Source organism: Crocodylus siamensis, chromosome 5 (assembly GCF_052110815.1).
Source record: "Crocodylus siamensis isolate JL-2025a chromosome 5, ASM5211081v1, whole genome shotgun sequence".
Lineage (NCBI taxonomy): Eukaryota > Metazoa > Chordata > Crocodylia > Crocodylidae > Crocodylus > Crocodylus siamensis.
Genome location: NC_143399.1, coordinates 51,823,791 through 51,838,548, shown reverse-complemented (window position 1 = coordinate 51,838,548; position 14,758 = coordinate 51,823,791). Strand labels below are relative to the sequence as shown.

General features: G+C 46.1%; 1 protein-coding gene across 1 annotated transcript in view; it reads right to left on the bottom strand.

The window, feature by feature from the left end:
- Positions 1 to 426: 426 nt before the first annotated feature.
- CACNA1E (calcium voltage-gated channel subunit alpha1 E) overlaps positions 427 to 14,758 on the bottom strand; it is a 353,537-nt gene continuing 339,205 nt past the window's right edge. Inside the window, exons 48-49 of the mRNA XM_090047888.1 lie at positions 13,567 to 13,760; positions 427 to 12,291 (exon numbers count right to left, since the gene is read on the bottom strand). Of these exons, the coding sequence (XP_089904014.1) occupies positions 11,752 to 12,291; positions 13,567 to 13,760 (734 nt within the window). The 3' untranslated portion in view covers positions 427 to 11,751. The remainder of the gene's footprint in view (positions 12,292 to 13,566; positions 13,761 to 14,758) is intronic.

The window sequence follows — 14,758 nt, the reverse complement described above, 5'->3', positions numbered from 1 at the left end:
TGAGGCTGCACAAACTGTGTACTAGCTCCCTAGAGATTGTCTATGCATGCCACCCTCATGCTGGTCATGTCAGCCAGAGCCATGTGTGTGTCCAGGCCCTAGGACTCAGGTGAAATGGGGACAGAGCCTCCGCTGGTTTACATCATTGTACCTGCAGTTACCACCCCCAGGGACCTGTCTGCCACTGTGTTGCTTTTTGGCTTTGGGTAAATGACTTCAGTTCTCTGTCTGTCTGCCCTCCAGACCTTTAGACCATAAGCTTCTTGGAGCAAGGTAGTCTGCTACCATGAGTCTGTCCAGGGTCCTGTATGCTAGGGCCCTGAATTCATCTGAGACTTGCAGGTGCTACTAGGGTACTAAAAGGAGAAATAAAAGCAAGCAACTGAATTAATTCTTTACAACAAGATTTTATTTTTTTTCCTTTGACAAAAAACATTAAAGTTTTACATTTTTCTCTTTTCTTGTTGTTGTCATTTCTGTTTCCTTTTTGGATCCAAATGAGCAAGTATGTTACAATATATCCACCTTGCCAACATGCAGTGTTGGAATCAGCCTTTGGCTCTGGGAGAGGTGCACCAATACTTTCCCAGGGATCATGGCTGTGGGCTGCCAATAAGAACTACATTTACTGGAGCAGATCTCAAACTCGGGCTGAATAAGCCAGAACATGGCTACTGAAAAAACCCAGAGGGGGATGCTGTGTGCTACCTTATTTAGTACACAGCACATGTTATCAGCAGCTTCTCTGCATCCTCTTACCCTGTCTCCTACACTCCATAAATTGACTGAGATGAAAACTGCATTGATCCAACTCCACAAGCAACAACTGCTGCTCAGCATTGTTAGATGTCTTACAGTACCAGGTTGGGATCAAGTTGCCAGTCATGCATGGGTACTAGCACTGTATCAGTGCACCTCTTACTGGAGTGTACTGAGCCGGGGTCATGTTAATCTTGAAACACTAGATCTGTATATAGACACCAACATCTTTTTCCTGATTTCCTCTTTCTCTCTACACCCTGTCATAGCCCATTCTCTGCAAGGAATTCTTTTTAAATGCTCCCCTCCCATGTCCTGCCATAGCCCTCTCCTCAGTTTTCCCTCTGCTAAGCTGAAGGGCAATTGAAGTCGAAAAGGTCATCTTCTGGTTGCAATGAAATAAAAGTCCCCTTGGTTTTGGACAGCTTGCTCAAAGTACAGCAGTGATTCTTGAGCCTGACCACAGGCTGAGATCTTAGCAGCAGTTAAGTATCCCATGGATATATCCAAGGTGAAGAAAGGTTCTTTTGGCTGTAAAACCTTCTTTAGGCCATAGAAGAGATATTATACAGAAGCAAAATTAGTCCAGAGACTTAAAAAAAAGGGTATGCAAGTTGCAGAAGTACCTTGAAAACATCCTCTCTCCTAGTTGTAGTCTTTTTCCTGGTCTCTTCCCCCCCCCCTTTTTTTTTTTTTTTTTGGTTTTACAGGCTGTGCTCTAAGATACTGTATTGTCCCCATTTGCTTTCAAATTCAATGACCCCTTGGGCATATCTCACCACTTCTACAAGGGTAAACAAATTCTAGATTCTGCCAAGTAGATGGAATCAGTCCATTCTCACAGTGCCACTGAAAAGAACCATTCCCATCAGCATGGTTTATCCTGACACAAAGAATTTCTATATGTTAATAAAACACCACTATATATGAATAAAAGCTCTACTTGGGTTCAGACTCTGTGCTGTTGCTGTATGCTTGTTACCTGGTTCATGAACTTCAAATAAATTTTCAGTGAGCCAGCTGGTATCTATGTAATGTATGACAATGCTCATCCAAGGATAATTTGATGAAGAGCTACTAAAGAATATGGGTGGCAATATTTAAGCTCTCATTTCAGGCAAATTCTGCTCCTGTTACATGGATTCCATTTGTCCCTCAGTGCTTTATTGTAATGACTCTTTGACTTTTATAGATTCTCTTTCCCCCTGTTTTGTGGTTCCAGCTAACTTGTCTAGTCTGTACATTTAACTGATGCCTGCTCATGACCAAGGCTGTTTCAAAAGGAATAGTTTGGGGCACCTATGTGGGAGATACCAACAAAAACCTAGGCCTTTTTCCACCTGTGGTGTCCAAAGGGCACCATGCTAAGATGAAAATGCTTCCACCTCCCAGTCCAAATGCATTAGGAAGTGCTTGTGTCATGAAGGTGGGCATGGGGCAGGACATTCCATCTAAGAGCAGGAAAGTGCACAGCTCCTTCTGTTGGCAGCATCAGCAGCTAGAGAGAGTCTCTGTCTCCATCTGATAGCAAAGCTTTAGTACCCAATTGGACACATCTCTCCTACCACCAAGATCATTTGAGCTTCTTGGCTCCAGCACTTGGAGAGAGACTAAATCTCCATTCTGAATCAAGGAAAACCACAACACTTCAACACTAACCTGGGAATGATGTGGTGCATGGAAGCAGCCCAGCCTCATTTGCTGCTCAGACATTATGGCAATAAGCTCAGTGTAAATGCCTAGCCAGATCTCTCTACTCTGTCTCAGCCCCATTACAAGTTTTGGGTGCAATCACTAGTTTTGAAACTGAATCCTGCTGCATTCAGACACACCTGAATCCACTTCTGGGTTATTCTTCAGAGTCTAATGAGCCAACTGTTTTCATCCAGCATCAAGACTTCACTCCTTGGAGAATCACCTGTAGCCATGACTGGATCCCAGTTCCAGCCTTTAGATATGGCCCAGCCAGAAGTCTCATGGCCAGCTGCCAAGTTGAAAGAGGCCCAACTCCTTTCAGTGATGGCACATACCAGTGCTCAATCTAGATTCCCAGGGGCAGGAGGATATGCACCTACCCTTCAATAGGGGGGAAACAGGAGCTTTTGTAGGGGAGAGAGACCAGACCGTGGGTTGAAGTGATAGTAACCTTAAAATAGGTCTTTAAAAAACTGTTAGGAAATATTTCAAAACTCTTATAAACTTCATTGCACACTTGCTGGTCTCAGTCATGACTGTAAGAATAAGAAATAAGGTATAAGCTTTAAAATCAACATGAAACAAGACCCCTCCCCTTATAACTCCCCTCACCCAACTAATGCACACACAGAGCCCAACCCCCACCCCAATAATGTATTTACACAGAGCATGGCTTATTGTCATAAATCTTTTTGCATTTAGAAGGTCAAGATGCACCCTTCCCTCCCCCCTTATTTACAATACCTATGGTGGGCATCATCTCACCACATCTGCCTGACCACAACCACCTCCTTTCCTAACAATTTGTACCATGGGGAGATCTGTCCTTCCAAGAGAGGTTTAGAATGATCTAGTAGCAACAACACTATTGCCTTCCTAGTGTTGAGGAACCAAAGACTGACTCTCTGACCTGAGGGGCCCACAGTGGCTGATGACTTTCGGTCATTTCTGAAGTACTTGGCTGTGATGCATTTAGGTATTTATCAGACATTAGGATGGTACAGGTCACTCCCTGGCTCAGCTGGAATCATAACTAGGGGAACCCAGTAATCACACTATACCTACCCAAAACCTCAGGTGATCATCTGTGAAATGGTTGACAATATTGACCTTTACTGCTTTCATGCTCATTGCTGTAGGTAGTGAATCTGAGTAGGGTAATGTTCACCTGATGATCAAGAGAGAGGTGCCGAGCATTTCTTGCTTCCATTTGTCACTGGGATTTGCAGCAGTCAGCATCAGCCAGGACCTCAAATCTTTTGTACCCCCAGTGAAGGCCTGTTTCATGGTCTCTGGGAATCAAGTGGGGTCTCTCCATTGAGTTCAATGGGTTTCAGACCAAGCTCAAACCATCCTAACATTGCTTTAAATTCTTCTCAATGCTGGAGAAACTTTTGGTTTATTTAAATGAAAGTCTATTTCCACAGAAACTGAAAGGGGTCCTTGGGGTAGGGAGGGCACAAATGGGTCCCATATACCACTGAGGACCTGCTCATTCAAATCTATGGCCTCAGTGACACTCAAGACCCCAGAACCAATGCTCAGCAGGTCTTGAATGTCTTGCAGTCTTGCTGTGCTGCAAAGTATCACAGGCCTTTGCTACTCTATAGCTGCTTGACAACATTGAGAGGGTGGGGACCAGATGAGGGGGATCCAAAAAAACCCGAATGGTTTCCACATAAAATGGTATCTTAATCTGAGGGGGTCTCAAGCTTCAAATACCTGCTACAGTGCATCAGAACAATGACACATAGTTAGAAACAACCAGCCAGCCAGGAAGAAGCCTTCAGATTGCAACAGTTATAGTTCAAGTGTCTGTGGGGCTTGTTCTGGCCTACTCCAGTATAGCAGGGCCCTAGCACATGTCTACTAAGACTGCGGGCTAGCACATTCAGCTGATGCTCGAACAGAGTGCCCACCTTCCTCAAATTCAATCTCACTTGCTAATTAAAAATTTGAGTCACAAAATCCCCTATGTCCTTACATTTCTCATAATGAAGGATTTAAAAGATTGAAAAGAAACCAATGGGCCTTGATAGTCACCTTTGCTGTACTTTGGACAGACATCAAGGGGGCCTGTTCAGCCTTCACCTGATATTCATCCATCCCATTAGGTATGTTCATATGGTGTCTCTACTGCATTCCTCTGCCTGGGGTTATATATATTCTCCTGGATAAGAACACCCATGCTTTAGGGCAGCTGTCCTTGGTACCTAGATGCTGCACCAGAAAGCCTTTTGATACCAGAGACAAGCAAGGATCTTGAACCAACTTCCTGGACCCAAACAGTCCCACATCTCTGGGCCAAATACAAATGACTCAGGCTGGATCCTCATTCCACAACCCAGAACTATCTCTCCCAAACTGATTCTGAAGCACCTGTGCTCCACCCAATACAATTAGATGTTAACCACAGGGTGCCCTCAAGCCCTGAGAATCAGAGCCACACCCCTAACTGGCAAGGAGAATCTGCCCTTCCTGTCACTTGTAACTTAATACATCATCACTGTATTGTGTGAGGACCTGAAAACTACAAACAGGCAACTTATTAAACATAACTGCTTCCTTTCTGTAGAATTTGATGCATAGGGCAGATGTTGATGAAAACAAGTGCAATGAGGTAGAAAGATCCTGCAAAGTGCTTACTAATAATGCTAAAATTAAAACGGAATTTGGATGGCAGTGAATTAATGTGCATGACTTTAGAATCTGGGTTCATGACTTTAGACTTGGGCTCACAAAAGTGTGTGCTCTCCTTTTAGATCTTATTCAGTTAGTTTATAAAGATGCATGTCTATCTTGCCTTCTGACTGACTTCAGACTAACGTGCCTAACTACCTCTCTGCATATAAGCAAACCACAAAACCCACAAACAGGACATGCTGGGATCTGAGCCAGGGAGCCATCTTGCTTGCTGGATGAGAGAACACAAACAGATGGATAAAGGTGGTTCAAGTCACTTGAAGAGGTGCTGTATATGTGCATGTGTGTGTCTTCAGCAGCTGCAACAGCTTGTCCAAGGATGGGTTCATTGTTGAGACTGGGTCAATAAACTAGGGAAGGGGAAGGAATTTGCAGCCTGGAAGGGGCATTTTGAGAAAGTGGGTGGGTGGATGAGTTTAGTCAGTACAAGAATGTGGCAGTCATTCTCTGGAGTGAGATGTGTAGATCATGATCATCCCTCAAGAACTGTGCAACTCTTAGAGCTGGTTGAGATTTTTTGAATCAACACCTCTCTCCCACAAACTGAGAAAATGCAGTGGGATTCTGGTTTTACTTGCAGATTTAGTGCTGGTTAATGAACCCAGGATTCCTAAGTCCAGAGCAGTGACTTACCCAGTAGAAAGCACAGAATAAAATGCCACTTGTCTAGGGTAAGATTTTGGTTGGTCTTGGGTGCCGGGCAACCTGAATGATATGCAACCCCTCCACCCAAAGACAGAAAGGAAGGAACAGATGAAAGAGGTGAGAGGCAAGGGCCACCACAGTTCCCAGTTAAACCATCCCAAAACATGTGTATTCAGAGGATAGCTTCTTCCCTGACCCTGACATGCATGAGTGCATGCACACAGACACACACAACTAGAATTCTGGGTTCAAAATCCATCAGTCACCAGATGACTCCAATAATCTACTGCAATGGATATTTCTTTTACAGAATATCTTCTGTTCCAAAGCACTTGCACAGACCACAGACAAACCCTAGACATGCACAAGTAAATGGCAAAACTCTCATGGGCTTCACAGGGGCCAAGTACAAAGACCACATCATATCCTCCCTAAATGCAACTCCCTCTGAGGTAGAAGCAGAACAGTTATGCTACACCTACATCTCTCTGTCACAGTGAGTGAAGCCCAGCACGTGCCTTTGAATCTGTGGCAGGAAGTCAGACTGGCAGAATGGAATTACTAGATCAATTACCACTGGAGCTGGAATTCAGCCACATGCTGGATTTTAAACAGTAAAATTATACATTAGGAAGCTTTCCCAGATGGATCAACCTTTTGAACTCTGCAGATGAGCACATGCCTCTCAGATCCACTGTCCCAGTGCTGCAAGCAAACCTCCTCACCCCTCTCACAGCACCTGGACAATAACCCTGATCCCCACATTGCTCCTTATTGTGAACCCTCTTGCAATCGCTTTCCAATATCAGCACTAGTAAGCCTGAGCCATTTTCATAAATGCCTTATGTTGCGATGAAAGATGCTCTATAATACAGGCATATTACTAGTGCTGTTTGGCATCTGCTGCTGGTTTGTTTCAGGGTGTTTATGTATATGTATGTGGGGGGAGAGATAAGTGTGTATTGGGAATATGCATATATGTTAGGGATGGTTTTCTGTAAGGTGTGGGGAGAGTCCTCCTCTCTCAGACTGGGCTTACTGAACTTGAGGAAAGGGAAACCAAATGTCAGTCAAAAAATGACTACAGACAAATCAGTTCAGAGGCTGTGCTGCCTTCCAATCTGCACTGAGATACCCTGGCTGCACCACAGCTGCAGGCCAGTAGAGCATTTATGCAATTTAATTAGCAAAGTTAAGCTTGCACTTAAATGTTTGGCTGCATAGGCATGGGCTCCCAACTCCATGGCCTCAGACTGGTAGTGAAAATCTGCCACCCACCTCTGCTACTGTGGAAAAGACCTCTGCATGGGAGAAGAAATGCTTCAATCTGTGCTTGGGCTCTGCTCAAATAACAATGGCAAATACTGCAAACTGAGGGCAGGGCACAAGGCTGCTTCTGTACATGCTTTCCTGAAAGTGAAGGGCAAGGCTCAGGTGAAAGACAGAAGAAAAGCCCCATGGACTGCTTCAGCCTAAAATCGCACAGCTTCCCAAGGGGAAATCAGCCCTGTTCAGGACTGGCTGCCAATGGGTTCTTTGCATGGATCCCTCTCACAGCACTCCCTGCTGCCTTCCTCTTCCCTCCTGCTTTCCTACCGACTGTATTCTAATCACTTACTCCACTTCATACTCTTCTCTATGCTGCCCCTTCACAGCAACTGATGAAGTGAACTTGGGTTCACAAAAGCATGTGCTCTCCTTTTAGATCTTATTCAGTTAGTTTATAAAGCTGCATGTCTATCTTGCCTTCTGACTGACTTCAGACTAACATGCCTAACTACCTCTCTGCATATACGCAAGCCACACACGTACGCAGAGACAGACACATGCTTCAGTGCAAGTGATAGACATATTCTCCACACAGGTGCCACATGTGTGACTACACTGTAGAGCTATGGAAGAAAAGGCAGAGCAAAGGATGTGATAGGAAGTGGAGAACTCTGGGCTAGGTTGCTGCTGAGGCACAGAAACATGCAAGTGAAATGCACTCTGCTCATAAACCCCATCTCCCACTGGAACCGGTTCTGACATTTGAAAGCCCTGAGCAGATTCAGCGCTTTGCCTGTGATGGTGAGCACAATCCCCATGCAAGCTGGAAAGGCTTAGTGTACAGTGTGGGGAGGGTAAAAACAACTCTGCCTGCTGCCCGTCATGAGTGTCAGGCCTGTGGAAGGGGGCTGAACAGGAGTGAGAGCTCAAGCAGCTGGAGGTGGGCAGGGAAGGAGCAGAGACAAATATCTCTCACTGGGGACGGGGCCTTCCTGACCAGGACTGTGGCTGGTCAAAGTCTTCCTGGAATGAAGGCAGACCTAGCATTGGCCCATTTAATTTTACCTGGGGTCCAGTAATGATCATTCAAGTTTGAATGTAGCTTATATGGGAAAAAGAGTTGGGCTGAGTGGTGAGCTAAGGAAATGGATGAATATGGATGAAATGGAGCTATGGATGAATAACCTTAAAGGGGGGCAAAGGACTAAGCTTTAATGGTGCAAATATTCCTTCATTTCTTGCTTGTCCTGGTCCGTGACTGTCTTTGGCACCCTGGCAGGGAAGGTTGGATCATTCATAACAATTAAGCTGAAGGGTAGAGCCACAAGTCACTAGCACAGGTAGGAAAAGCTGATGAAGAAACTGAGAAAGAACCACTGCAGTACTGGGCCCAGCCATGAGGAAGTATCCAGAGGGTGGGGACCTTTCTAGGCTGCCATAAGAATATTTCTTCCTTTCCTGCACATACAGAATTTGTCCCTTTATGAGTCAGAAAGGGCAAACCCCTGTTCTAGGAGAAATAACACTTCTTGGGGCAGGGACAGATTGATTGTACAATACTTCATGAGGTTGCAGAGCTAGAAATAGGAGTTCTAGGCAGAGATTTTGAAAGGCACAGATGGGAGCTTGGTGCCCAATATCTGTAGACCTACCAATGGGATTTGGGTGCCAAACTTCCTCAGGCTCCCTATACCAGTAGAAAGGGGAGATGCGTGGCATGCTACTTTTATCCCTCAAGGGCAATGAGACACAGGACCTTAAAATCATGATGTGTTTGCGATTAGCAGAGCTCATACTAGGTCATTTTGAGAGGTGTTTAAAAATTTTCAGGTGTAATTTTTTGCCCTCTGAGCACTGTACATAGAACTTGAACAAATTAAGGCACCCTGTGTTACAGATTAAGGGATACAATAAAGAGTCCCTGTACAATTATATAAACTTCCCTAGAATAGACTGATTCCACTGTTACATGGTGGTGTGGTGAAAATAACTGAATGGGGCTTTCTCTGGGTTGACCTGGTGATACCCCTGAGTAACACAGCCTCCCCAGGCCAATGCCACAAATGCTTCAATCATTTTTACTCAGACAAACCCTTTTCAGTTCCACATGGCCCAGTGGTCTCCAGTACCAGATCAGTGCCCTCCAAAGGCAATTTCACACAGCCCCCAACAAGCCCAGGGGAGATTCCAATGGTTATGGTGATGAAGGCCTAGACCAGTTCCTGCAATTGGAAAAGCAATTATGCTGCCTATACCTTTAATCAGTGGTGGTTGTTGAGTCTTTCTGTCTGTAACTTTGTGTCTGCAGGTTGATCTCCAAGGGCTGATTTTTATTAGTGTTCCTCTTTGCTGAGATACAGCTGTAGGGGAAGAAGGTTCATTTCTGATGGTCACATTTTCCATGTCAACTGCCCAGCCCTCCCACTTTTAATCTCCTTTCTAATCCATGAAGTTTGCTTTGAGGAATTTTTTGCTTGATGCTTCAGTCTTGGGGTGAGAATGGGGAATGAGGCATTGATTCTAGATCTCTTGGCTGAGGGCTGGGTGGGTATGTATTCAACTCCCAGGGAAACCTTGGGGAGAAATGTGAGGGGTCTGACTAGGCAACCTAGTACTGCTCTAGAGGCACAGATAAAGAATTTTTACCCAATGTGTAGTAAACTTGTAGAATTCATTGCCACAAGAGGTGGTAGAGGCAGATAGCATAGCCAAGTTCAAAAAGAGACTAGATAACTCATGGATAGTAGATCTATTAATAGCTGTTGAACAGCATCCTTAAACTAATACTGGCAGAGGGTATTGAATAGGGGATAGATCACTTTAGAGATATCCAGTTCAGTGCTCTCTATAGCATCCCCTTCTGCCACATTCAGAGACAGGATACTGGCTAGATGGCATTTCTTGTGTTCTTATTGAGAGAGGCTCAAGAGGGGCTTTGCTTCTCAAACTGTCTGCCTATCCCTAACTGATTTAACCATGGCTGGCACCATATCTTTCTGGCAGCATTCAGAGCTACCTTTGCCCCCCTCTCCTAAAAATCAATGCCAGAAGGCACTAGAGTGAACCAGTAGGACCCAGTCCGCTCATTCACGCCAAAACAGTTTGCTAATGCACAACGTGTCAGGCACAGAGAGATCAACAAGGACCCGATCCAAAGACCACTGAAGTTGCAGGCAGATTTTTGCTGCCATCAGAGGGCTTTATATCGGACACTGAGTACACAGAGATTTCCATGCATCAGTGACAAGCACCTGAGCAGTGAGGGTGAGAGAAAACATGATGCCAAGCCAGCCATGTTCACAAGAGGGAGCAGGGAGGTATTGGGGTACTGGATGTTCCCACTCCTTTCTCTACACTCCATGAGTAGCCTCCAAAGTACCACCCTACGCTGCCTTCTAGATCCTATGGTCACACAGTCCAGAGAGGACTGCACAGCACTGGCACTAGAACAGGTGGCTGTAACATCATTGGCACAACTTCAGATCCTCAGTCTAGCTGGCAGTCAATCCAGTTGCAAAAATAATGGCTCAGCAGTACAACCACCACTCTCAGTAATGTCACAGTGGCAGCTCCTCCTTTTGTTTCAGATCTACCATTCACTACATTTTTCATGTCATAAAAGCTTGTCTGCCACCCTCCAGGCAGAGCGAAAGAGGGGCCTCATCCCACCTGGTTTGTCTATGTGATCAGGACTCAGGGAAGGAAAAACTCATATTTGGCACCTTGGTCAATAAAAGAGCTCATCTACTGTCCTGGGAACCTCTGGGTGAGGGCGGCCCTGGTTAGATCACATGCCAGTTTACTAAAACAAACACATGTATGTGTATATCTTTATATATACAGCATATAAATATATATACACACACATACCGTATATACACACACACCTATAGTTCTCGGTATATAAATAAATATATGTACGAGCGAGATGGGTTACAATCAGCAGCACCATTCCCTACCCGCCCCCTCCCCTTTAATCTCCCCATGGTACAAGCCATTTTGGTTTGGTTTCACTCACACTGATCGCCTTCCATTGTGCACAGCAGCTGCTGTCTGTCGCTGAACCCAAATGATCCTGCTCCTGAGCCGAGCCCCTCCTCTCCCCTCCCCTCCCAACACATTCCTCCTTTCCGTTTTGTTGCTGAAATGTTTGGGAAGCAAACCAAAAACCCCAGGCAGTGCCAAAGGCCCTGAGCAATAATGTGCGCACCTCTTGAAGGGCCCTGAGTCTGCCTCTATCTATCTGCTCTCTGGCTTCCCAAGGGAAAAATAAAACGTGCCCAAAGCCACCTGCTGGGGTTGTGTTTCTTTTTTTTTGGCCAAGCCTCAAGGGGCAAAGGATGATAAAAAACAAACCCCAGGGGCCTAGTTTCTTCCTGCTGTGTTCTCTGCAGCAGAGGGAAGTACACACATGATTTCCCTAGGCACGCAGTCCCATTTCTCTTGGGAGGGGCCATTTCACACTCATCTCACCAGCACAAGCAGCTGACCAGGCCATGGTTGCACAAGCTAATCAAATGCTGCTCCTCTGTGCAGAAAAAAAAAAAAAGGAAAGAAGAAAAGGAATCCAGGGGTTGACTTTTTTTTTGCACAAAGAATTTTGTTTCTCCTGCATTTGATTTTGGTTTCATTTCATTCCCAGGCGTGGCGAAGAGCATGCATTGGAGGGGGCAGCGGCCTCTAGCACTTGTCATCTTCCTCCGTATCACTTAGCACATCAATGCTAGCCCCACACATCACCCCCTGTGCCGCCCCTCTCCTCCTCCTTCGGTAATGCCCATTGGGCATCTGCCAGCTGTGCCTCATCGGAGGGGCTGAGCCAATTGTGTTGGAGCGGCCAAGGCTGGTGGCGACAGCAGCCTCGAAGGTGAGTGTCTCCTCCTCGCCGCAGTCTGAGGCGTGGGAGTCATCGTGCAGGGCCAGGTAGGGCTCTGAGATGTAGCGCTGTGGGGTGGAGTGCCGGCTCTGCTTTCCCTGCGGAGAGCTGGAAGACTCAGTCAGGCAGGTGTCATTCGTCTCCAGAGCCTTGGAAAGCAGAGGGGACCCACCCTCGCTCTCGTCAGGTTGTGGGAAGGTGTCACCAGCATGCTGCATCATGGAGGTGTACGAGATGAAAGGCCGTGGCTTGGGCGGCACAGGAGGGAGCTGCCGGCGACCTCTCCTTGGGGTGCTGGTGTCAGATATAGAGGGGATGGAGCTTTCACTCAAGGAACCTGTGCCCTGCAAAATGGAAGAGAATGAGAGCTGGGTCAAAAACTGTTTCCTGCTCCATCAGCGCCCTGAAAAAAAAAAAAATCAGCTTCCTGATGCTGTACCTTCTCTAGGAAAGAAGGTGTGTTCTTAAAATGAGTTAACCATGAGAAAGCCTGTCCTAAAACTTGGCCTGCTCAGTGGTATGCAAACCACACAAGGCATGGTCTGCAGTAAGAGGCTAACTCAAGGTAAGAACAAGCCTTCTCCTAGGGAGAACAAGGCTTGGTGAAGTTTGAGCAGAGGGACCAGGGAGGTGGAAACTCTTTCCTGATCAGCTCCTCCCAGGTTCCTTCAGCAATCTCATAACCGTAGACTTTGGGCCTCATTATCATCCATTTGTCCATTCACAATTCACAAAAATGAAGTGGCAACAATGACACATCCCCTTGAATTGTGTCAGTGCTAATGGAAGAAATACCCTGACCAATCGCCTTTACATGTCAGATGCCAGATTTGCTTCTGCCCTGCACCTTATTTAGCTATTTATTCCAATATAAAGAGGGGGTAACATTTTACTCAAGAGACCCAAACACGCACTTGACATGATTGCTGATAACTGCACAAGGGGTGAGGCAGTGGAGAAGCAGGTTATGTATCCAGAGTGACAGTTGCATTCAGAAAGAAAATGCAGTGTTTAATGCATTTTGTATGTGGCACGGGCTTCTTAGAGCAGTAGCCTGGAGGCCTGGGGACTGTTTCTCACCTACAGCTACCTGTAAGTGTAGTCAGTTTATAGAAGGGCACTTATGCTTCTGGGCACTGGTTTTTCCTGACTGCAGACCTTGAGCTTTGAATCCTGATGCTACAACAATGTCCTTGCACAAAGCAGGTACCATGCCCTAATGTGTAGGATATCTGAGTGATTCAGGAGCCCTGGGTTCTGTTCAAGGCTCTACCCTGACCTGCTTTGTGACATGGAGCAAATCATTCACCTTTCTGTGCCTGTGCTTCCCTCCCAACCACTCGCCTGTCTTGTCTATGTAGATTGTACAGTCTTGGAGGCAGGCCTGTGTCTTGGGACATTTAAAGTGCACCTAAGCAATGGAGCTCCAAATGCAGCTAGGGTTTGTCAGCACCACTGTAGTATTTTATATACTCCTCACAACCCAAAGGCCTCTTGCCCCAGAGATGGAGCAGACAGACTCATTTTCTTGAGTTCAGAGGCTAATGATTTTTTGCTTTCTCCCATTTCATGATCCCTGTCTCGAGTGACAGCTTCTGCTCTGTTGAATTCATCCCTACCTGCCTGTTGGGCGTCTGCGACCTTCCCTCGCTGGGTGATCTGGATTGACGCCGCCGTTCTGGAGACTCGCAGTCTGCCTGGGGACTCCTCTCCTCTGAGTTGCAGCGGGAGATGTCTGGGGACAGCAGGTGCTTGCGTTCTTTGGATCGCCCTCGTTCTCTGCCACCTGAACGATGCGTATCAGACCGGTGGCCTGGGGAGAACAAAGGCAGGCAGTAAGATTTCCCAGAGGCCCACAGTGGGACAGAATGAATCAGTCACAGGGTTGGGAAGGACTTGAAGACATCTAGTCTCACCCCTGCCCAGATGCAGCTTGTGCTGTACCTATACCATACCAGACCAGATGCCTGTTCAGTCTCTTCTTGAAAGCCAACAGTGAATGTTTTGATCTATTCGAAGTGCAAGTCCAAGGTCATAACCACTCTAGGAGGAGGCTGTCTCCTTAACCCTAATGCCAAGAATGCCCTTGTCCTCCTGCAGAAGGGAAATGAAGTGTTCCCACCCCACGAATCTATGTTGCTGCCTCCACACCTCTGATTCCTGAGACTCCCTGCAGCCCACTACAAGACGGGTCCATCTGCAATGCTCAGCATCTTCTTACAAGGCCTTCCTCTGACCATGGTTTGACTACTCACTGAGGTGCCTTAGCAAGCAACTGCAATCCCTTCATTTGCCTCTCATACTACACTGTCCTGGGCTGTCTTCAGTTTGAAGTTGTTTTGTCACAGCATGATGACTGCTCTCCTCCATAAAATTAATGACCTCTTTCTGTGGTTGCTGTCTCTAATGTCTTTCTCCTTCCTCACTCTCAGTTCATTCTTCAACCCAGTGGACCATTATATACTTTTACACCATTGGCAAAGCTATGTGTTTCCCTCTGATAATGATTCTCCTTATTAGACCCTGGTGAATCTCTGGGGACAAAATTACTAGTCTCTGGGGACAAAATCTTCCATGTCAAAATATCACTTTGATGGACTCCTGTAAGACTCAGTTCTCAGCCTGCTCCTGCCTTATGCCTTCTTGGGCTTCTCAGCTATCCATGTATATTTACCACCAGGATCACTTTTCCACTCAATATATTTGGCTGCATGAAACTTTCTGCATGTGTAGTAAGCCTCCCTCATCCTTGGTACTTACTACCAGTTTTAACTAAGCTTTATGACAGTGTCTCAGCTTCTATCAAATCAG